At 33.0% G+C, this 23,299-nt stretch overlaps 1 protein-coding gene across 1 annotated transcript; it reads left to right on the top strand.

Annotated features, from left to right (window-relative positions):
- The first annotated feature begins 7,866 nt into the window (after positions 1–7,866).
- Positions 7,867–23,092, top strand: LOC132720528 (monocarboxylate transporter 14-like). The gene is made up of 6 exons (XM_060704685.1): positions 7,867–7,978; positions 9,737–9,880; positions 20,313–20,594; positions 21,827–22,216; positions 22,372–22,497; positions 22,932–23,092. The coding sequence occupies exons 1-6, from the start codon at positions 7,867–7,869 to the stop codon at positions 23,090–23,092; spliced, it is 1,215 nt and encodes a 404-aa protein (XP_060560668.1).
- The last annotated feature ends 207 nt before the right edge of the window (positions 23,093–23,299 follow it).

Genomic DNA, 23,299 nt, shown 5'->3' with positions numbered 1-23,299 from the left:
TTTTAATGTTATGAATTATATATATGTTTCTTACTATTAAAATTTATATATGTTATGAACACTTATTTACAATTTTACAGATAAACTATGAAAAGTATACACCAAATGTTATAAACAATTGTATATGCTTCTATGGAATAGCCCGTATTGACATAATGTATCTAGAGATTGATAGTGAATGCGTAATTTTACCACGGTTTACACAGGTTTTTTTAAAACTTGCCTGCAACTTTGTTTGAAAATATTTTTTTCATGAAAAAGAAGATATTGAATGAGTGTAAGTTCAAAACTGAATTTATTGAACGAGTTGAATAAAATTAATTTATTCCAGCCTCTGGTGTGCATTATATTACCTAGTTCAACGATTTCAATAAATTCACAAATGAACTTGCACAAATTTAATATTCTATTCATCACCAAAGAAAAATATAGACCGTTTAAAGTCAAATAGAGTCATTTTTCATTGGCGCGCCTTCAGTATATAACGCTTAGTGCGTCTAAACACTATTGTATCATAGTTTGGAGACCTTTCTGTTGAAAATGTGTCAGGGTTAAATTGTATACATATACATGCACAGTGCGTTAACTGGAGTGCGGGTATTAGTTACCCGCACTCCAGAGCATGCCCATTGATTGGTTCATTTTTGCTGGGGTTTACATATTGTGACGACAGAGAAGGGAAAGCGACAGAAATGTCATATTTAGATGTTCGTTTATTGGTTCATTTTTGCCGGGGTTTCATATTGTGATAGCAGGGAACGTGATTTTATGTTTGACTATGATACAAAAGAAAAAGAACAGCAAAACACTCGGCAATCTGATTAATACTCGGGGGCTACGCCCCCTCGTACAAATCAGATAGCTTCGTGTTTCGGTGCTCTTTCTATTACTTAGCTATAAAGATTTCTGACAGGTTATATGGCCTTATCTAAACGGTTGTTTGAGCATATATTGCAAACAACCGTTTATATTATATGTTATTTTGGTTTTGGAGTGATATATGTGGATATATTACCTGTCAAGATTTTATATTTAATATTTAATCTTGCGTGTGCGTGTGTTATATAGATTATATTGTGAACTTAAAAAGTCTTTTTGTGAAATGCCGGTCAAAATACAAAATAACCAAAATTGGCAGAATTGATCCTTGGATGAATGGCTGTTAAAATTGTTTAAAGAATTTCATTCCATGTAGAAATCTTACTTATTGCCATGGCAACCAAAAGAAATTATAAGAATAAATCTAAAAAATCTTCTTGTTAAGACCAATATAGCCTAGATATTTTGTATAAAGCATTGTCTGGTAAACCTCTAACAAGATTGTTTAAATTATAGCCTTATGGTGAAAATTGGCTCCGTCCCGAGGGTCATTGATTTTCACTATGTGCATATAGTAAAAACTTAAAATAGTTTCTTGTCTTAAGGTGCACAGCTTAAAGCTTTGGCATTTAATATATGATATCATCTCTAGGTACACTACCAAAGTTGTTCAAATTTGCATCTAGTGTCAAAATTAGCCCCGCCCCGCAGGTGTTATAGGTTTTCCTTTTATGTATACAGTAAAAACATAAAAAAAATCATCTTCTCTAAAATGACAAAGACTAGAGAATAGATATTTTGCAATCTCTACCAAGATTGTTCAAATTATAGCCCTGTGGTCAAAACTGCCCCCGACCCAAGGGTCTTTGAATTTTACGATGTACATATATAGTAAATATTATAGAGCCTAGAGCTTTGATATTTGAAATATCTATAGGTCCTCTTCCAAAGTTGTGAGAATTTTTCTCCTAGTGACAAAATTGCCCTGCGCCAGGGGCGATATGTTTTCCTTATGTGTGTATGGTAAAAACTTGAAAATCTTCTCTAAATTGACAAACGCTAGAGGTAAGATATTTTGCACGAGACATTGTGTACTGTACAGAGGTTCAAATTATAGCCATAGGGTCAAAATTGGTCCCACCGTCGGGTGGGGGAAGGCATTGATTTTCATTATGTACACATAGTAAAAACAGAAACTAAGAGGAAGCTACAGCTTATATATTTGACATGAAACATTGTTTGGTGGACCTGTATCAAGATTGTTTGAATTTAACGCTTGGGTCAAAATTTTGCCATACCCAAAGGGACAGTGACCTTCTTTCTGGTCATTTGATGCACAACTATGTAATTTGAACCATGTGTACAGACTATGATGAAAACTGAACTTTGATATCAGCTGACCTGCATTTTCATCAAATATGGCTTTGACAGTTCTGATGTCTTTTCAGAGGTAGCGGAGATTGACTGTCTATGGCGGGGATTATCCTTAATAATAGTTATACCTTCCTATGACTCCAATCTGGTAATTGTACGATATATAAGGGCATTTTCTGCATAAACTAAATCTAGATCCGTTTTTTTATTTCTGACGCGCATTACCCAATAACCCAGGAATTTTGCAATAATAATTTTGCTCCTCTCTCAAATCACAATTCAACTCAGCATTGTTAACAAACAATTTACAAAAACATATGCATTTGTTAAATGACCTGCTAAAATTTTATAAGAACAGAAAAAAATCTTTCCAACGATATATTACATATGTACTTTCACGTGCAAATTATGGTAAAATTGAGTTGTTGCCACTAATTAAGATATGCCCCTCGTATAGAGGTGTGTTATATAGATTATATAGTGAATTTTAAAAATTCTTATTTAAAAACACTCATCAGATTTCAACTGAGCTTGTCATGATTGTTCCTTGAGTGTCTAAAGTTGTTCAAAGAATTTGATTATGTGCAGAAATTTGGTTGTCATGGCAACTGAAAGGAATTATAAGAAAAAAAAAATATAAATATTTTTCTAACCACCCGCAATGCTTAAGGCAAAAAGATATTTTGCATAATGCATAGTCAGGTGGACGTCTACCAAGAATGTTCAAATTAAAGTCCTGGGGTCAAAATTGGCCTGCCCGAGGGGTAATAAGTTTTCCTTATACATTGTATGTATATATATTAAAGATATTTTTTCCAAAGCCTAATGGTTTAGAGCCCAGATATTTAGCATGAAACATTGTCTACTGAAACTATATTAACATTAATCATATTATAGCTTTTGGGCCAGGGAGTCATTTATATACCTGATATATACATATGTTAATAGTAAAACTTTAAAGATTATTTTTTTTTACAATAAAGATCTTTTATTTTACCATACAGGATTAGGCTTAGATATTTTATAAGAAAATATGTCTGATTGACCTCTTCCAAATTTATTACAATTTTAGTCTTTAGGTCACAATTGGCCCCGCCCCGAGGGAACATATATTTTACTTTAATGGATATATTAAAACTTTTTAAGAGGGGGCCATTGATTTTCCTTATTTGTAAATAATAATGATAATAAAAATCTTCTGTTTCACTAAAGAGCCTTTTCTTAGATATTTTGTGCAAAACATTCTACACAATTGTTTACATTATAGCCCCAAGGTGAAAATTGGCAACCCACTGGGAGAATTTTTTTCCTTATATGTATATGGTAAAAAAAAAAGAAAAAATATTTTCTTCAAAACTATAAGGGCTAGAGCTATATTAAGCATCATACGCTGTCTAGTGACTCTCTGTTAATAACTGGAGTCAAATTGGTCGCACCCCAAGGGGACATTAAATTTCTTGAAATGTATGTACATGGAGTAAAAATGAAAAAAAAAACTTATTCGGGTATTTTATAGACCTTAGCCTAATTTGATATGAAAAATTGTCAGGTGAAACTCTACAAAAGTTGTTCCAATTATAGCCCTTAGGTCAAAATTGGCTTCGCTCTACAGGAATATAGTTTTTTTTTTTAAAATACATACATGTACTTAAAATTTAAATGAAATTTCTTTTATGAAACTTCTAGTAGACCTCTAAGTTTGTTTAAATTATAGCCCTTGGGTCAAAATTGGCCCCTGCCCTGTAGGGGTTCATGGATTTTCCTTATATAGTAAATACACCAAAAATCTCCTTGAATACTGCATGAGCTATATCTTACGATATTTAACTTGAAGAATAGTCTTGTGGACCTCAACAAAATATTCAAATTATAGCCATGCAGTCAAAATTCACCCAACCCTGGGGGTCCTAGATTTTCCTTATATGTTACTTCTGATTGCAACAAATAATTTTTATAATAACCATTTACTCCCATTGCAGCTAATGGCTAATGAATTATATATTTCCATAGCAATCAGTAACTTTCCATAGCAACCACTGACTTCATAGCAGCCAGTGAACTTCCAAAGCAACGAGTGTCTTCCCATAGTTACCAGTCACTAACATAGCAACCAGTGATCTCCATAGCAACCAAAAACCTCTAAGCAACCAATGACTTTCCATAGCAACCAGTGTCCTTCCATGTAAATATTGACTTTCCATAGGAATCCTTGACTAATATTGCCACCATTGACTTTCCATAGCAACCATTGACTTCAATAGCAACCAGCATTTAAGAAAAATAATTGTATCTATATCACAAAGCTTAATTTAGCTATTGAAAATAATAAGTACCAAAATTTTCATCAAGTTTTGAATCAATTATTTTACTATTGCCTTTGCATCTGAACATTCGTATCTGCACATTGTCTATCGTTTGAGATGCTGAAATATTAACTAGACACTCCTATATTATGACAAAAAGTACAATTGTATAAACAACAACTACTTCTGTTGTTGTGTTAATGCGGTTGCAAAGCATTTTTTTCACAAATGCATTCTTGATTTTCTATGTTAAAAAAACTTTTTTTTCCCGAGAAAATCTAATAATTTAATACATGTATAAAGTTGTGGGCAGAAGTCTGCATAAAATCAGTTTGAATTGTAACTTTTAGATTATAAATGGGTATTGATATTTAATTAATTTAAAAGTCATTTTTAAGTATGTATTGATTTGTATTTTAAAAAATACCCTAGTTACTATAAATCATTTTTTATTTGTAACTCGAGCTTTATTGTAACAATTATTTAAAGTAACATTGTGTATTTCCATAAAAAACATTGTGTTATAATACTTGTAATTCACAATTAAAAAACTCCAACAATTTTCTCGTTAAAAGCTATGCTTTTATAAGGAAATAGATGTAAAATTTGAGTACATCGTTAGAATGAAGCAAGGCTCGAGTTCCAATTGGCAAGCGGATACAATCTACAGCTCTCAAAATAAAACAAAATTGGAATGACCAATAAATCAAATGATAATAATATGAGAACTCGTTTAGAATATGAAAGTTGTGGACAGAATTAAGATAACCAAGACCGACAAAGCTCACCAACCCATACATAGTAGTCCTCCTCTTGTAGGTCGATCAGAGCTTTCAGCATTGATTTTACTGCAATACAACTCCACGCTTCACACATGTTCAAACACTTATAGAGATTTAAATCTAAGACCTCTTCTGTGTGGTTCAAAAGTTATTCAGCTTGCTGTTTGCAATTTGAAGAAACTTCGAAACTTCTGTTTGTAACATGATAGAATAGCATGTCAATGAACATTGATTGAAAAGATACTGTTTGTATACTAGCGTCAAATTGGCTGACATATTTTGTAAGAGATCATTGAATTCCGCTTTCATTATATAATAAAATCGTTTACATTTGCGGCTTTCGTCTGTTCAGATATTTAATTTGGTGATATTTTTGTTAGTTATTAGCACGGTTCTATTTGTAAATAAAGAGGTAAATGAAATCAATTTTGTTATTGCAATGTATTTTTTGTTTTTGCATTGAAATACATGTTTAGCAAAGAGTGATTTCTTTGTTAAAAGAAACCCAGCTGAGTTTCCTGAGTGAATACGTACTAGCTGTTTCTTTTAAAATTTAATACTTTAAGCGTTCATTACTCGACTATGAGTTTCTATCAAATGCCATTCATTTTTTAGTAGACCAAACTTACTTCATAAAAAGTATTAATTACTTTAATAGAAAATTTCAATAGCACTGTGCAAATTAAATGTGTGTCAGTAAGGCTAAATGCCGTTAAGGCGATTATTTATACCGGTATCAAGCAGTTCAATTTAAATTGCATTTCAATGTGACCTTTTATATCTGTTATTTCTTACGTAAATCACCAATTTAAGGCATAGCATGTGAGGGATGGTCAGTAACTCCTTAGCCTCCACCTTTAAAAGATCTGCATACTTTCACGATTCATTTATATTCATTATTTAATAAATTGATGTCTTCAAAAATAGGAAAACTTATTAGATAATGTATAATTCGTAACGAATGCTTTATCCTAACGTGACTTATAAATGTCTACTGATCGTACTAATTATTGTTATTTAACATATATATATATATATATATATATATGAGAGAGAGAGAGAGCTGGAGAGAGAGAGAGAGAGAGAGAGAGAGCGGACAAATTTCCCACACACATAACGGTAAAAAACAACAACAAAAACACAAAAAACTTATGCTTAATTTATATTATCTAATTATACCTCTAAGTACTGGTTTCACAATATCATCAAAAAGGATATTCTAACACAATTGGAATTTTTATCTATATAAACAAAGAAGCGTGCATTATTCTATATTCTAACACGAAACAAATTAGACACAATTTAACTGATTATCATGTACGGCAGCATTTATTTGTTGATCTCGTGTTAGAATCGAAATAATATATCCAAATCGATGATTTTATTGCTTGATTACATCACTGTTTGTCGTTCGGATGCGCATCATTATATCACTCGGGCTACGCCCTCGTGATATAATTCCCCGCACTAAGGCCTATCGGCCTTAGTGGTTATATTACTACGCATTTGAACTCAAACCGTGCATTATTCTACAACAATACACTCAGAATTGATATCTATTTCCTAAATATAGATAAAATAATAATATTATATGTTATTTTGGTTTTGGAGTGATATAGATCTATGTGGATATATTACCTGCTTCTATCACCCGAGCCGTTAGGCGAGGGTGATATTTTATCTTGGCAGGCAATATATCCACATATATCACTCCAAAACCAAAATAATAATTTTATTACCCTTTCCCTGTCGAGTTTAGACGATTTTAAAAATCATACATGTAGTTGTTTCAAATGAAAAGTCGAAATAAGTTACCCTTTAGGGTACCCCTTCGTCACAACATGACGTCACATAAATACATGACGTATTTTTCCCCCGTACCTAACGTAAACAAGAGAAAAAGAGTAGTCTATTGAACGCACTTTTTGTAATTAATATCAAGCTTTCACAAGGTCATATTTGTTTTCAATACTGATGAGAATATGTATCATTACTTTTTGGTAATTATTTATCATTTGACAGTTTAAAAGTGCTTGTAAATCGGAATTTACACCTCAGCGCATGTTGTTTACAACGTGGGGTACCCAACGGGGAGATTTAGTGTGTATATTACCCGTCTGGCTCGGTAATATCAATTTCTTTCGGGTGATCAATACCTAATCATAAAGGCGGAAAAAATCCTGAAGGGTAATAAATATTTATGTAAAATGTTTGTATTTCGCATGTATTGTCTTTCCAATGATATACAAAATTTAAAATGACCAAAGGTTAATGTTTTTGCTGAATGTCAATACTGTAAACCTGAACTTTTTATTGTGCATAAACAAGACAGATTTTTTCTCTTTCCAACGCAAGGTTTATAGTTCAGTTCACGGATTTTGATAATCAGCCCTCTTGACGATGAAGCACTTTAAAACTGAGGATAAAATTCAGATGTAAGTAAACTATAGATCTTAGTATATTCCAGTGTCGACGAGATCTTACCAAAATCGCTATACTGGTATTCATTGCATTAAATGATGAAGAGACATTGTTTAAATGTTTTAATAGTTTTAGGGAGTCATCTTGCTCATGTTGTCTCTATAGGTATGGCTGTATCATTTGGTATTTTATACAGTGAAATTAAAACAGAATTAAAAACCTCGCATGTGGAAACTGCCTGGATTTTCTCCTTTTTTAACGGTCTACTTGGACTTACTGGTAATTGTCTTTCTACTTTATTTACTATATGTATAATGGAGCTTTTATAACATAAAACATAATGCTTCCAAAATGCTAAGAACCTAAGCGAATGACATATTTGTTTATAAATCAGCAATAGCTGCAGAAGTACATTGTCTATAGGCTTCATTTTTTTTATTTTCTCTAGTTTTGCGTGTTTTAATTTTTTTTACACACATTTCTATATTCACGTGAAAAAAAAAAAAAAAAAAAAAACCAGACGACATTTGAATCGAAGGTTTAAACTTCAATTTATCAAGGAGTCTGCTTTTAATTTTCTAAATTACATATCAATTCTCTTTTTACCTACATTTTGTTAGGTACGTTCTAAAGTTAAAGAAAAAAAGCACTTTATGGAATTTTACCAAATAATGACATATTCGTTGATATTTCTATATTCAATCTTAATAGCTTTTTCATGTAAATATGCTAATTTCTGTAAATGTCGGTGCTAGAAGGTATAAAAGGTAACTAGCCGTACACAAAAAGGCTTATTAAAACTGAAATTATTGTCATGTTGTGAGTTCTTAAGTTTCATTTTGACTAAAACGTTTGGTAAGATGGCGCGTGCACAAATGAAAAACTATATATACAGTAAGGTTGAACCTTTAAGGGTTTTGTTTCTAAATCTAATGTCTTAGATCAACAATCACGCATACCACCGAGATGGAAACTCTTAAAACCCTTACAGAAAAAATCTAATAGTTTAAAAACGTTACTTGTAGATTATATTCACTTTTTTAAGCAGTTAAATACTTTGAGATGTTTTTCTTTTTATTTGTTGGCATTATCAGATTGATATACTATCAAACCAGTATAATATGATACAGTATTAGATAAAATATAAACATCATTCAATTTACCTAATGATATATCGATCTGACAAATGATATAGACCTTTTTTACTACAAGGTCTGTTTCTATGCACAATCTGCGTTAGGCAAACGAGCATCGCCGTACATAGAAACAATACATGGGTAATTTAAGATAATAAGTTAAAAAATATGTAATAGCTTCTAACAAAAACACAAAAAAATGGCTTTATAGCCTTGTCGCCAAGACTTTAATAAAAAATCATGAACAAAATGATTGTTCTATATTAAAACATGTGAAAATATATCAATTAGCAAATAAAAAGGCCAACTTAATTCTTGTTCAAATTGTTCATATAAATACTAAAGAAATTCTATAACATATAAAATCGAGGTTGATTTAAACATATTTTATTGCCAAAAATAAGACATATACATACATGTAGACAGTTACAATACAATGACATGACATATTTGGCAAAAAAAATCGAGGTTAATAATCATTCGTAGAAAATCAGAACACATGCACCTTGCTTGCTGGTCCAATTTTAATTACTAAGAATCGTCTAATCATACCTTAAACAGAGGACTTTTGTATGCGCTTCTTGATCGTTAGATAATAATAAGTCCTGTATATATTTTCGTATCACTGTCATAAACATCAATATACGAGTACGTTTTAAGTAATTTTTTAAGTCATCCTAAAATTACTGTTTTTCTGGGTAAAATAACTTGAAATCACGTCTATTTAAGCCTTGAAGTATGATCAATTGTAGCCTTTTTACCCCACGCAGAATGCGCATGCGCGAATTGCAACATCCGTAACTGTAGAAAATTGTACTGTAAAAAGTTACATAGGTTAGCAAACATTTATTATTTCTTTTTGTTTCTTTGTGCCATCAAATATACATGATTTAAATCACAGGTTTGCCATTAGGATTTTTACTACACAAGACAAATGAAAGATGGCTGACGGTTATTGGAACCTTTTTCCTCATCGCTGGAATGATATCGAGCAGTTTTGCTTCCAAGATCAGTACGCTATATATCACATATGGTGTCATAAGTGGTTTGTTTTATATCTTTATTCCATATACTTAGTAAGAAGACCGTCATATTACAATCATTTATTTGTGGCATGCTGTACATCTTTTAGGGAGCCACTTTAAATTGCCTTATCTTTTCTTGTATAGGCAGTTATATTTTTAACTTTTTGTCCCCCGCCTTTTCGAAAAAAAGGGGGATATAGAAATAGGCTCCGTCTGTCCGTCCACCCGTCTGTCCGTCCGTCCGTCTGTCCGTCCGTCCGTCACACTTTCGTGTCCGGTCCATAACTTTGTCATTTATGAAAGGAATTTGACATAACTTGGCACAAATGTTAATTATAATAAGACGATGTGTCATGCGCAACAACCAGACCCCTACCTCCATGGTCAAGGTCACACTTGCTCATTCAAGGTCAAAATTGCCTATTTGAGGTTATATGGCGTGTCCGGTCCATAACTTTCTTATCTATGAAGGGATTTTATAGATACTCGCCATAATTGTTCACAATAATCAGACAATGTGTCATGCGCAAAAACCTGTCACCTACCTTCAAGGTCAAGGTCACACTTGGAAGTCAAATATTAACATAGTCTGTTACAGGGTATATTTCGTGTCCGGTCCATAACTTTGTAATTTATCAAAGGAATTTGAAATAACTTGGCACAAATGTTTGTTATAATAAGACGATGTGTCATGCGCAACAACCAGACCCCTACCTCCAGGGTCAATGTCATACTTGCTCATTCAAGGTCAACATTGTCTATTTGAGGGTATATGTCGTGTCCGGTCAATAACTTTCGTATCTTTGAAGGGATTTTGTAAATACTTAAGATAATTGTTCACAATAATCAGACAATGTGGCATGCGCAAAAACCAGTCGCCTACCTTCAAGGTCAAGGGCACACTTGGAGGTCATATACTTGCATAGTCTTTTACAGGGTATATTTTGTGTCCGGTCCATAACTTTTTCAAATGATTTTGAAAAAACTTCACACAAATAGTCACTATAGTAAAAGGATGTGTCGTGTGCAACACCTACATCCTACCTCCAAGGTCAATGTCTCACTTAGAGGTCAAAATTTAACATAGTCTGTTATAGGGTATATTTTGTGTCGTATCTAGAATTTCTTCATAGTTCAAGGGATTTTGAAATAACTGGGCACAAATAGTCACAATAACAAGACAATATATCAAGTACAACACCTACTCTACTTCCAAGGTCAAGGTCACACTAAGAGGTCAAAGGTTAACATAGTCTTTTATTTGGTATATTTTGTGTCCCGTCCATTACTTCTTCATAGATTAAGGGATTTTGAAAATAGTCACAATGATTAGATGATATCTCATGCGTAACATCTGTGTCCCTACCTCCAAGGTCAAGGTCACACTTAGAGATCAAAGATTTACATAGTCTGTTATAGGGTATTTTTTGTGTCCAATCTATAACTTTTCATAGTTCAAGGGATTTTGAAAATACTTGGCACAAATAGTCTCAATAATAAGACGTTATGTCATGCACAACAACTGCTCTCGTAATCAATCTTCGTGATGTCAATAAGTGTAACTTTTATAGTATATTTATTTTGTATGTATATATGTGTATGTATGTATGTATGTATGTGTATATGTATATGATTACATATATACATGATATCAAATTTTAAAGTTTTCAAAAAATTACTCCACGACTCTTCTTCAGAATAATAATTTAGTGTCACGATGTAATTCATACGACTATACTTTACAGAGTTATATTGTTGTATTCTTTTTAACTCAGCATTAGTTTTCGAGCATTTAAAGAATATCTCTCTTCAAGCTGTATGTTGATCTTGTGTTTCGTTTTCGATAAGATCAGGATACTTACAGTATGCAAATTCCTATCTAAAATATTAAAGACTCATAATTTATGTTGGTCTTGTGTTTCGTTTTGACAAGATCAGGATATGACTAGTATGTAAGGACTCATATATCTAACACACATAGTTATTTTGTGACAAGGAAGAGCAGGGGTAGTTTATAGAATACAACACATACATAATTTTGTAAACATTTAGATATTATTAGAAATGGATTATTAATATACTAAGATATTTCAACATGCAAATGAATGTAAACCTTCTCCGTTGTTGTTTAAAACCTGTTTGAAATTTATTTTTGTACACTGTCTTGCCATATATATATATATTGTATTGTGTATCCACACGGTCCATGTGGCCTTATGGAATTTGAAAAATAAACTTATCAAACTTATCAAACTCTCCTACTTCCAAGGTCAAGGTCACACTTAGAGGTCAAAGCTTAATATGATAGATTTTTTAAATTCTGTTTCATTTTATTTTTTCAACACATTTATTGTTACATTTGCAGATCTAGCATTGATCATAATTTTGGACTGAATGTCCTGAGATCCATACCTCAATCTTTTGAAATAGCACACATTTATGCTTCATATAAAACTTCCCGAGGCGGGGGACGTTGGTAACTCTGTTACAATTTTTGTTAAATATTTTATTGTGAGAGAGACTGTTTATTCTAATATGTAACACAAACATAGAATTAATCTTGGAGAAAACATAGTATTTATCTTTTGTAAAGTAAAGGTGCGTGAATAAGTAAACCTGACACATTTTCTCTTAAATACTGATTATTTCATGGAAAACATTTTATGTCTGTCTTACTCACTAGAATGGGTGGACTCTTCACTTTATCGTATTGAAAACAATAAAATATTACAAGATTAAGGAAGAAAATCTACACGAACCATTCTTTTGTCCAACATAATGACATAAACTCTAGTGGTAAAGGCTCATAAATTTACATACTTAAAAATATTTCTGTAGGTAAAGGACCTTTAAGTGGCATAATAACTCCTAAATGATTAAAAAGAAACGCTGGTCGTCGTTAAACTTTGGGCGTCATTTAAATACCTTTTACATTTATGGTACTATGCCTACTTTATAATTTTTCATATACTCCATTATTATACGTAAGTTTTTTTTTATTTCAGTTCATTGATATGAATTGTGTATGTGTCCAATTAATTCCATCATACAGATTTAAATGTGTTCATCTCAATGTATAAGTTTCACCAAATGGTGTAATTAAAAATGTTTTCCCTTTACGCTATCACATTATTTCAATCATTCAATAATAAAGATTCTATTTTTTTGAACCAATTTAAACCAGGCTGCAAAAAAATTATATTAAAGAGATTTGTCTTAATTAATATAGTATGTGATAAGTTAGCAGTGAACAGTGAGCTAAGCAAAAAGGCATTTCAATTTATATAGGGAAGTCAATGATCTGCTGTAATGCTCAGCTGTTTTGGGCATCTAGCGGGACATTCCTATATAAAGTGTAAAAATGCTCTGCTGCAATACTCAGCTGTCTTAGCAATCAAGAAGAGCATTCCTATCTATAGTTAAATCAAAGTGCTGAAAGCACTGGATGCGACATGAAAAGGGAATTGCGTAAATGCTGTCAAAAAAGGACCAAGGTTTTCTTTATTATTTACAAAGGACAGCAAAATTCTATGCCTGAGTTTTATGGACTTCCAATTATGACTAACGACATGTAAAGGTTTCTTTATCTTTTGTTTTCTTTTGAAAACTGATGTTATATGTTTAAATGAATACAACAAGTATATAATTATTTGTTGTCATAAAGATTGATTTTCTTTTAAATTAAGATTTTTCTAACCTAAAAAAAGACTATTACACTGTTAAAATGATTGTTAGATTTATGGGGTTCAGAGAGTAACCTGAAAACATATACAATAAAATAGAAAGAAATAAGCAATATTAATTTAGTTCAAAATTGTCAATTTGTTCTGTCAAAAAAACAATGCTAGAGTTATTGGCTTTGTAATTTTTTTACGGACGATCTAAAAAATATTTGTGAAGTTACAAGTAAATATTTTAATTTTTTATGAAGTTCTATGTTGTATAGGCTAAACGTTGTCCCAAAATATGTAACCAAAGTGATTTGCCAACGCGGATACTCATGACAAAGATGAGAAGGATAGCAGGACAGTTGAGCTAACGTTTCCATCAGGCTCCAGTCTTTTCATATACAAGTGTCATAACACCTTGCAATATTTTAATTTTTATTGGTTCCGTGTTTGGAAACACAGAAAATTAATAAGGAAGTAATATTTTCCTCAAGAGTCAGGCCATTTATAACAGTGCACACATATTATGCAGAGTATGAAATATGTCAAGATTTGTGAAGGGATAGAACATCATTCGAATAGATTTACACTGTTATTACAGGGCCGGGTCATAAGAATTCGTGGGGGTTTATGTTTGATGAGGGAGGGTCTGGCGGTTCTCCCAGGGGAAAAAAATCAATTTCATATGCTACCTTATGGCTTTTGGTGCACTTTATTTGCACATTTTGAAACTGAAGTGTCTTAAAAAACCTTCATCTACATTTTAGGGAAAGCTATGATTTTTAATGAATTTTCCAGAGGGTAAAAATATATGCTTTACATTAACCCTAATAAGTTTCTCCTTCATTCAGTATTATCTAGGCGCTTAAACTGCATCTGCACTGACCAAGAGAACTATTTAGTGTCGGCAAGTATGTATTAAGTCTCGACCAATTGTAAAATGGACTGAAAGAATTTTATGACAGGAAACTCAGCGGGGGTCCAAGTTCAAATAAACAAGGACTTAGATTTATATCATATTTTACTTTCAATGCGCTTTGTTTTTTTATTATAGGAAAACATTTCAGGCCAGGGTCTTTTTGTCTGGATAATTGCTCTCTTTCATGTTTTTTTAGAATATATATTTTTTCGCAAATCTCTACTGTTTACATTAATAAATCCATTTATTCGAAAACCTAGAAATAACTCTATTTATAATGGAAGATGCCACTACTACGACTGTTTTAATTTTATTGATTTTCATTATAAACAATATATTTTTTGAAAAATTTGCAATAGATATAAAGGAAATATTGATAATTTTCAAACACATCAATTTTTTCACCTTAAAGAATAATTAGAAAAATAGAAATATCATGTTATTGTGTTATGTTCATCAATTAGCAGCTAAATCCTAACGTTTTACTACACAAGACAAATTGAAATTATCGTTTAACAGAAAAAAATAAAAATTGAAAATGTGTCTCAATCAAATTTATTAAAAAGATGAGTGAACTGTCTGAGTGTGAAGTGTCTGCAAAATTGCCAAAGTTAAAATGTCTGAGGAGTGACGTGTCTGTACAATCTCATTGATAAAAATAGTGCTTCTAAGCGGAGGAATCGTTATTTAGAAAATTATTTCAGTCACCACAAAAAGATATTTTGGCACATATTTTTCACATAAAAAAGTTACTTCCTAATGTTTTTACTAACATTTTTGCTCTTTATTAAAATGTTTTATTACTATTTTCTATATAACTTGTCGTTTTACTTTTTCTGCTTACGACTTTCATTCATAAACTGTGTTTGGCTGTACTTCGGATTGGACAAATTAGGTCAAAGTAGTGCAATTGTAACGATATTTTCTCGTTTATATGATATTTATTTGTTTATCTTATAAGTCAGATAACTAACGGTCTTTGTAATCAAACTAGAACATAAACGTTTTCCACATATTTCGACATAATGTGTGTGCTTTATGTTATTAAATCGTGCACTATTTATACCTTGTGATACATTGTGATGTTTGGGAAACTTTATTAGTCCCCTAACGGACTATCATTCCCCTCGAGTTCCGTTTTCTGTGTCGTCCGCTCCGGTATTGGTCTATCTAATATATATTGTCCATTTTAAATCTCTTCCATTGCCAGTGTTTATCTAATTTAGATTTGAACTCATTTACATTCTTTGATAAAACTATTTCACTGGGAAGTAGGTTCCATTCGTTTACGACTCTATAAGTGAAGGAATTTTGTCTTATTGCCTTTAGTGGTCTTAACTTTTCTAATTTATAAAAAAGTCCTCGGATTTCATGATTTGTAACAGATAATTTGAATAAATTTTCATAGTCAAAATCGTCTATTTTGTGAATAAGTTTAAAAACTTGTATCATATCTCCACGTTGACGTCTTTATTCAAGAGTTGGTAAATTCAAAGCCCTTAATCTTTGTTCATATGTGAGTCCTCTTAGTTCAGGGATGATTCTTGTAGCTCTTCTTTGGGTATTTTCCATTAGTTGTTTATTTTTCTTTGTTACAGGGTAATAAATGATATTTCCATAATCAGTGATTGGTCTTATAAGACCTTTATACAATAACAAAAATTGCTTCTTATCCATGTGAACAAAATTTCTTTTCAGCAACCCGATATGTGAGTTTACTTTATTAACAGTGCGACCGATGTGCTCATCGAATTTCAAATTAGACGCAAAATTAATACCTAAGTGTTATTCCTTGTCAATGATTTCAATATCAACATCAATACCAGTGTTGTCTTTCATTTTGTATTTTGTATCAAAATTGCTGTTTCCAATCCGCATTATCTTACATTTGCTAGAGTTGAATCTGAGTAACCAGTCGTCACTCCATTTACATAGTGTATTAATGTCATTTTGAAGTAATTGTTGATCAGACATATTTCTCATAATTCGATATAATTTTGTATCATCAGCAAAAAGTATACAAACACATTTAACCGCTTAAGGAATATCATTCACAAAGACAACAAACAATAATGGACCTAATACTGATCCTTGTGGTACACCAGAAATAACATTACTCCACTTGGATATATTAACATTAATTACAACACGCTGTTTTCTATCTAAAAGAAAACTTTGAATCCATTGATGCAATTTCCTTGTAATGCCATATGCTGAAAGTTTATGAAGTAAACGTTTATGGGGAACCGTATCAAATGCCTTAGCAAAATCAAAATAAACAGAATCAACTTGTAAGTTTTCATCCAAAGCTTCAGTCCAATCATCCAATACTGATAATAGCTGTAAAATGGTGCTTCTATGGTCCCTAAATCCAAATTGACTATCCGACAACATATCATGCCTTTTCAAATGTTCAATAATTCCCTGTCTAACATTTCGCTCCAGCATTTTACATACAATAGAAGTTTATGAAACAGGACGGTAGTTGTTAGATGTTATTCGGTTCGGGACTCTTTTGATTGTAGACGTCGAAATTCCATGTGTAGATGACATAACTCTGAACGCGCCTGAGGGTGCGTCCGTCGCAAAAATGCTCAGCTGGCTAGACAATCTAGCAGAGCATTACTAAATATAGTGTTAAAATGCTCCGCTGGAATGCTCAGCTGGTAAGCTAAGCTGGCTAGGCGATCTAGCAGGGCGTTACAAATATATTGTAAAAATGCTCTGCTGGAATGCTTAGCTTGCTAGGCAATCTAGCAGGGCATTACTAAATATAGTGCAAAAATTGTCTGGAATGAAAAGCTGGCTATGCATCTAGCAGGGCGTTACTAAATATAGTGTTAGAATGCCCTGCTGGAATGCTCAGCTGGCTAGGAAATCTAGCAGTACATTACTAAATATAGTGTTAAAATGCTCTTCCGTAATACCCACCTGTATTGGCAATATATCAGGACATTCCTTAATATAGTGCAAAAATGCTAGCAATCTAGCAAGGCATTCCTAAATATAGTGAAAAAATGTTCTGCAGGAATGCTAAGCTGGCTAGGCAATCTAGCAGGGCGTTACTAAATATATGGTAAAAATCCTCTGCTGGAATGCTTAGCCGGCTAGGAAATCTAGCAGTGCATTACAAAATATAGTGTTAAAATGCTTTTCTGTAATACCTAGCTATCTTGGTAATCTAGCAGGACATTCCTTAATTTAGTGTAAAAATGCTCTGCTTGATTGCTAAGCTGGCTAGGAAATCTAATAGGGCGTTACTTAATATAGTGTAAAAAAGCTCTGCTGGAATGCTTAGCTGGCTAGGCAATCTAGCATTGCGTTACTGAATATAGTGTAAAAATGCTCTGCTGGAATGCTAAGGCAATCTAGCAGTGCATTACTAAATATAGTGTAAAAATGCTTTGCTGAAATGCTAAGCTGACAAAACAATCTAGCAGGGCATTCCTAAATAAAGTGTAAAATTGCTCTGCTGAAATACTCAGCTATCTTGGCAATCTAGCAGGACATTAATAAATAAAGTGTAAAATTGCTCTGCTGCAATACTCAGCTGTCTTGGCAATCTAGCAGGGCATTACTAAATATATTGTTAAAATGCTCTGTTGGAATGCTAAGCTGGCTAGGCAATCTAGCAGTGCATTACTAAATATAGTGTAAAAATGCTTTTTTAGAATGCCAATCTGGCTAGGCTATTTAACAGGGCATTACTTTATATAGTGTAAAAATGCTCTGCTTGAATGCTTAGCTGGCTAGGAAATCTAGCAGAGCATTTCTTGTTATAGTGAAAAAATGTCCTGCTTGAATGTTCCGCTGGCAAGGAAATCTAGCAGTGCATTACTAAATATATTGTTGAAATGCTTTACTGTAATACCCAGCTGTCTTGGCAATCTTGCAGGACATTCCTTAATATAGTGTAAAAATGCTTTGCTGGAATACTTAGCTGGCTAAGAAATTACGCAGGGCATTCCTAAATACAATGCAATAATAGCAATAAAGCGGGACAATCTTAAATATAGTATTAAAATTGGGTTATATTCCGAGCTGGCTTAGCATGCCAGCAGAGCATTTTTACACTATATTTAGTAATGCTCTGCTAGATTGCCGACACAGCTGAGTATTGCAGCAGAGCAATTTTATACTTTATTTAGGAATGCCCTGCGAGATTGCTAAGACAGCTTAGCATTCCACCAGAGCATTTTCACTATATTTACGAATGCCCTGCTAGATTGCCTAGCCAGCTTACCATTCCAGCAGAGCATTTTTACACTATATTTAGTAATGCCCTGCTAGATTGCCCAGTCAGCTTAGCATTCCAGCAGAACATTTTTTTACTATATTTAGGAATGCCCTGCTAGATTGCTAAGCCAACTTTGCCTTCCACCAGAGCATTTTTACACTATATTTAGTAATACCCTGCTAGATTGACTAGCCAGCTTAGCATTCTAGCAGATCATTTTTTTCACTTTAACTAGGAATGCTCTGCTAGATTGTCTAGCCAGCTTTGCATTCCAGCAGAGCATTTTTACACTATATTTAGTAATGCCCTGCTAGATTGCCTAGCTAGCTTAGCATTCCAAGAGAGCACTTTTTCACTATATTTAGTAATGCCCTGCTAGATTGCCTAGCCAGCTTAGCATTCCAGGAGAGCATTTTAACACTATATTTAGGAATGCCCTGCTAGATTGCCTAGCCAGCTTAGCATTCCAGCAGAGCACTTTTACATTATATTTAGGAATGCCCTGCTTGATTGTCAAGACAGCTGAGTATTGTAGCAGAGCAATCTTGCAGTTTATTTTAGAATGTTCTGCCTAGATTGCTTAGTCAGCTTAGCATTCCAGCAATGCATTTTTACCCTATATTTAGTAATGCCCTGTTTGATTGCTTTGCCAGCCTAGCTTTCCAACAGAGCATTTTTTCTCAATCTGTTTAGGAATGCCCTGCTAGATTGCCTAGCCAGCTTAACATTCCAGCAGAGCATTTTTACCATATATTAAGTAATGCCCAGCTAAATTGCCTACCCAGCTCAGCATTCCAGCAGAGCAATTTTTACACTATATTTCCCAGCAAACATTACATATAAACCGATGTCGGCCCGATATCATCTTCAATGTCGGTCCGATATCGGCATACATTATATTTTGTTATGCCCAGCTAGATTGCCTAGCCAGCATAGCATTCCAGCAGAGCATTTAACCCTATATTTATTAACACCCTGCTAGATTGCCTAGCCAGCTTAGCATTCCAGCAGAGCATTTTATTACTATAACAAGGAATGCTCTGCTAGATTGCCTAGCTAGTTTAACAGTCCAGAATAGCATTTGTACACTATATTTAGTAATGTCCTGCTAGATTGCCTAGCCAGCTTAGCATTCCAGCAGAGCAATTTTTACACTATATTAATTAGTACTGCTCTGCTAGATTGCCTAGCCAGCTTGGCATTCCAGGGGAGCATTTTGCCATTATATTTAGTAATGCCCTGCTAGATTGCCTAGCCAGCTTAGCATTCCAGGAGAGCATTTTTATACTATATTTAGGAATGCCCTGCTAGATTGCCTAACCAGCTGAGCATTCCAGCAGAGCATTTTAACACTATATTTAGTAATGCACTGCTAGATTGCCTAGCCAGCTGAGCGTCCAGCAGAGCATTGTTTTTCAATTAAGCTAGAAATGCTCTGCTTGATTGGCAAGACAGCTGAGTATTGCAGCAGAGCATTTTCACACTATATTTAGGAGTGTCCTGCTAGATGCCCAAAACAGCTGAGCGTTATAGCAGATCATTATATAAATTGAAATGCCTTTCTGCTTAGCTAACTGTTCACTGCTAACTTCTCACATACAATCAAGAAAACGTTTTCTTTTTTACAGGTGTTGGCGCTGGTATAGTACATTATTGTGCCAATACCATAATTGTCCGACATTTTAGCTCAAAATGGTGTCCACTAGCAATAACTATAGCTAATTCTGGTTCAGCTGTAAGCTCTCTTGTATTTCCACCTGTATTGACAGCGAGTATCCAAAGTTACGGCTGGAAAACAACATTTATGTTGCTAAGTGGAACATCAGCCGTTGGTTTGTTCAGTGCTGCTTCTTATGTAGCACCGGACAAAGACATTGATACAAAAATATCAAAAGAAGCACACCATGATGGTAAGTTGATCACATTTCTTATTGATGTTTTTCATCATACATGTATAATGATTACACAATTGTAATTTTTATCAAGATAACAATAATATTGATTGATCAATATTAAAAAATGTAATTGATCAAATTACGATTACTCTTTAAATGTAATCGGTAACATTTTGATTACATTTGGTTGCATTCAAAGTAGTGCCCATGGGATACAAATCATTTATTTACATATATTTAGATTGGATTTACAACGATCACGGTGGTGGTGTAATCTTATTTTATCTAGTCAAGCTTGATATTTTAATTGCATTCTATTATCAGTAACTTGGAAATTATTTTGTCGTGAAGTCTACAACGCTAAGGGTAATTCTTTTTGCTGCAATTCTAAAAAGAAGCTCTCCTGGAGCAAAATAGCATGCAGAGTTTACCTTTCCGTTCGTCTTTGTTAATTGTAGTTTCAAGCTCATTTTTCTAGCAATTGTCATCTCGATACGAGAGGCACAAACATAACCATTGTTGCAATAAACATATTTATATACATAAGCGACAGAGATAATTTTAATGAGATTGCATATACGCCATACATCTGCAGCATTAAACAGTCTTTCTATTGGGGTTAAGAAGTATGTAGATTGTTGTTTATTATACACATTAATATTATTGAATTGTCTATATTTTTTTTAAACTGCATTTGATATCCACTCCTTTAATTCTGAAAATAGTATGTATCCATAGACATGTGTTTCCAGATGATTTGCTACGCTTATATACGATATTGTTTTATGTTCTTATTATGTAATCTAATTACAATATTTATGAAAAAAGGATATTTTCTTAACGTATTAGACTATGAATAAGTATTAATGTGACAACAAATTTTGACAAACCGATCAGTAATATTAATAATCATAACTGTACAGAAATGTTTTCCAGAACAAAACTAGGCTCAAAGTTAATGAGAGATTTGTCATGATGTGGCCAATCTGGTATTTCTTTATAATTAATTGATACATCATGTGTTTTTTTTTCTGTTCATAGTTCCTTTACATGATACATGTATATCAATCTAAATTATTGTAATTTTCTCAGCCTACTTGATAAAAAGCTCAAAACTATCGGTTTGGACATACTTTAGTTGAAATATCGAAATATTCATGCTCTCATTGCCAATCATTCATGTCTCAATGATTACTTCTGGATAGAATATACACTGTGTTTTATTATTTTGTTGTCATTTTATATAGAGTACAAAGATGATCCGAAAAAGCACACAGAACCATTGAAAGTAAGGAAGATGGCAATAGAAGTTTTAAAAAACTGCAAATTCATGGTGTTCTTCATCTCAAGTTTCACTGCGTTCACGGTTATTTTTGTCCCTTCAACATTTCTTCCTGACTTTATGCGACATGCTCAACGTTCTAGGCAAGAAATATCTGCATGCGTCATGGTTATGGGATTTGGAAACTTGTTAGGTCGTCTGATAAGTGGAGCCATTGCAACTAGATTCAACCAGCATGTTCCTTGGATACATGGCCTAACGCTTTTAGGACTTGCCTTTTCGACTATATTGCTTGCAATTTCGAAATCTCTTATATCATTGATAGTGTTGTCGCTGCTGTTAGGACTATTCTCAGGTAAATTATTTTATGACGGTTGTTTCGTGGTATATTCTTTCTTAGTTTACTGACATCCATATTCAATATTGTATCTTTAACAACGTCTGTTTAATGTTTCACATGTTTCGATTATACATGGACGTATTATTGCATATTGAACAATTCTGCTTCAGGTGGATTTTTTGGGCTTTATACAGCCGTAGTGGCACATTACTTGGATAGATCTCATATTCCAGTCGGATTGGGATTGACCATTGCAGCTAATGGGATATCTTCAACCACGGGAATGCCTCTAGCAGGTAAGGCTTGTTCATAATTTACTTAATGGTTATCAGGCAGTCATATGAATCGGTTATGCATTGCTTTTTAACAAATTTTAGCTGAATTCATATATTTTTTATTATTACTTAATCCAATACAAAGATAATACCTGGTGTAAACTGCGTGTTATATTACATACATTATTTGCATATAAAAGTAGTTTTTGATTCGCTTAAATTGTTTAAACAAAGACAGATAAGCAATATTTACATGTGCATTGTCCTGTAGATAACATTGGCTAGGAATCTATTTATATGTAGATAGACTAGATACACAAGTTTGGTATACAGCTTAAGGTTATTGCAAATATGTTGGTCATATATGGTGAAAGAAAACTGTTTTAACTTTCAACAAATACTGTCATTCATGGTTTCTAGTATAACATTAATGTCAAATGACGTTTTGTTTTAAGGTTTCGTGTCAGATTTGTACGATGGAGACGATGGCGCGTTCGTTTTTGGTGGTTGCATGATGTTTTTTGCTGCACTGATTCTGTCTGTCAACGTTATCAAGGAATTCTTCTCCAAAAATGATGTTTCCACAGAATACGAAGTTGAAATAACACGCTTTTAGTTACCAACCGTTACCGAGAAACAAAGTGAAATGAACTTATTTTGATGTAGAATTACAAAATGCATTTGCTGTGAGATCACAATTTTTCAGCGTCTTAATGACACCCTGTTTGGTCCTTCTTTGTCAACATTATTCATGAATTATATAAACTTGTGTTACGCAAATCGTTGTTTATGTGTATTCTAGTTAGAAGATTAGATAGACATT

The sequence above is a fragment of the Ruditapes philippinarum genome, unplaced genomic scaffold (assembly GCF_026571515.1).
Source record: "Ruditapes philippinarum isolate M1 unplaced genomic scaffold, ASM2657151v2 ctg3571_1_1_1_1, whole genome shotgun sequence".
NCBI classification, from domain to species: domain Eukaryota; kingdom Metazoa; phylum Mollusca; class Bivalvia; order Venerida; family Veneridae; genus Ruditapes; species Ruditapes philippinarum.
The sequence above is the reverse complement of the archived record's forward strand: the minus strand, read 5'-3'. Positions and strand labels throughout refer to the sequence as shown.

What these genes read in the sequence shown, in the direction of transcription:
- LOC132720528 (XM_060704685.1), top strand. Translation starts at nt 7,867, where the DNA reads ATGGCTGTATCATTTGGTATTTTATACAGTGAAATTAAAACAGAATTA. An exon ending in CGGTCTACTTGGACTTACTG is followed by an intron (nt 7,979 to 9,736) that starts GTAATTGTCTTT and finishes TTTAAATCACAG; the next exon opens with GTTTGCCATTAGGATTTTTA. An exon ending in CACGGGAATGCCTCTAGCAG is followed by an intron (nt 22,498 to 22,931) that starts GTAAGGCTTGTT and finishes TTTTGTTTTAAG; the next exon opens with GTTTCGTGTCAGATTTGTAC.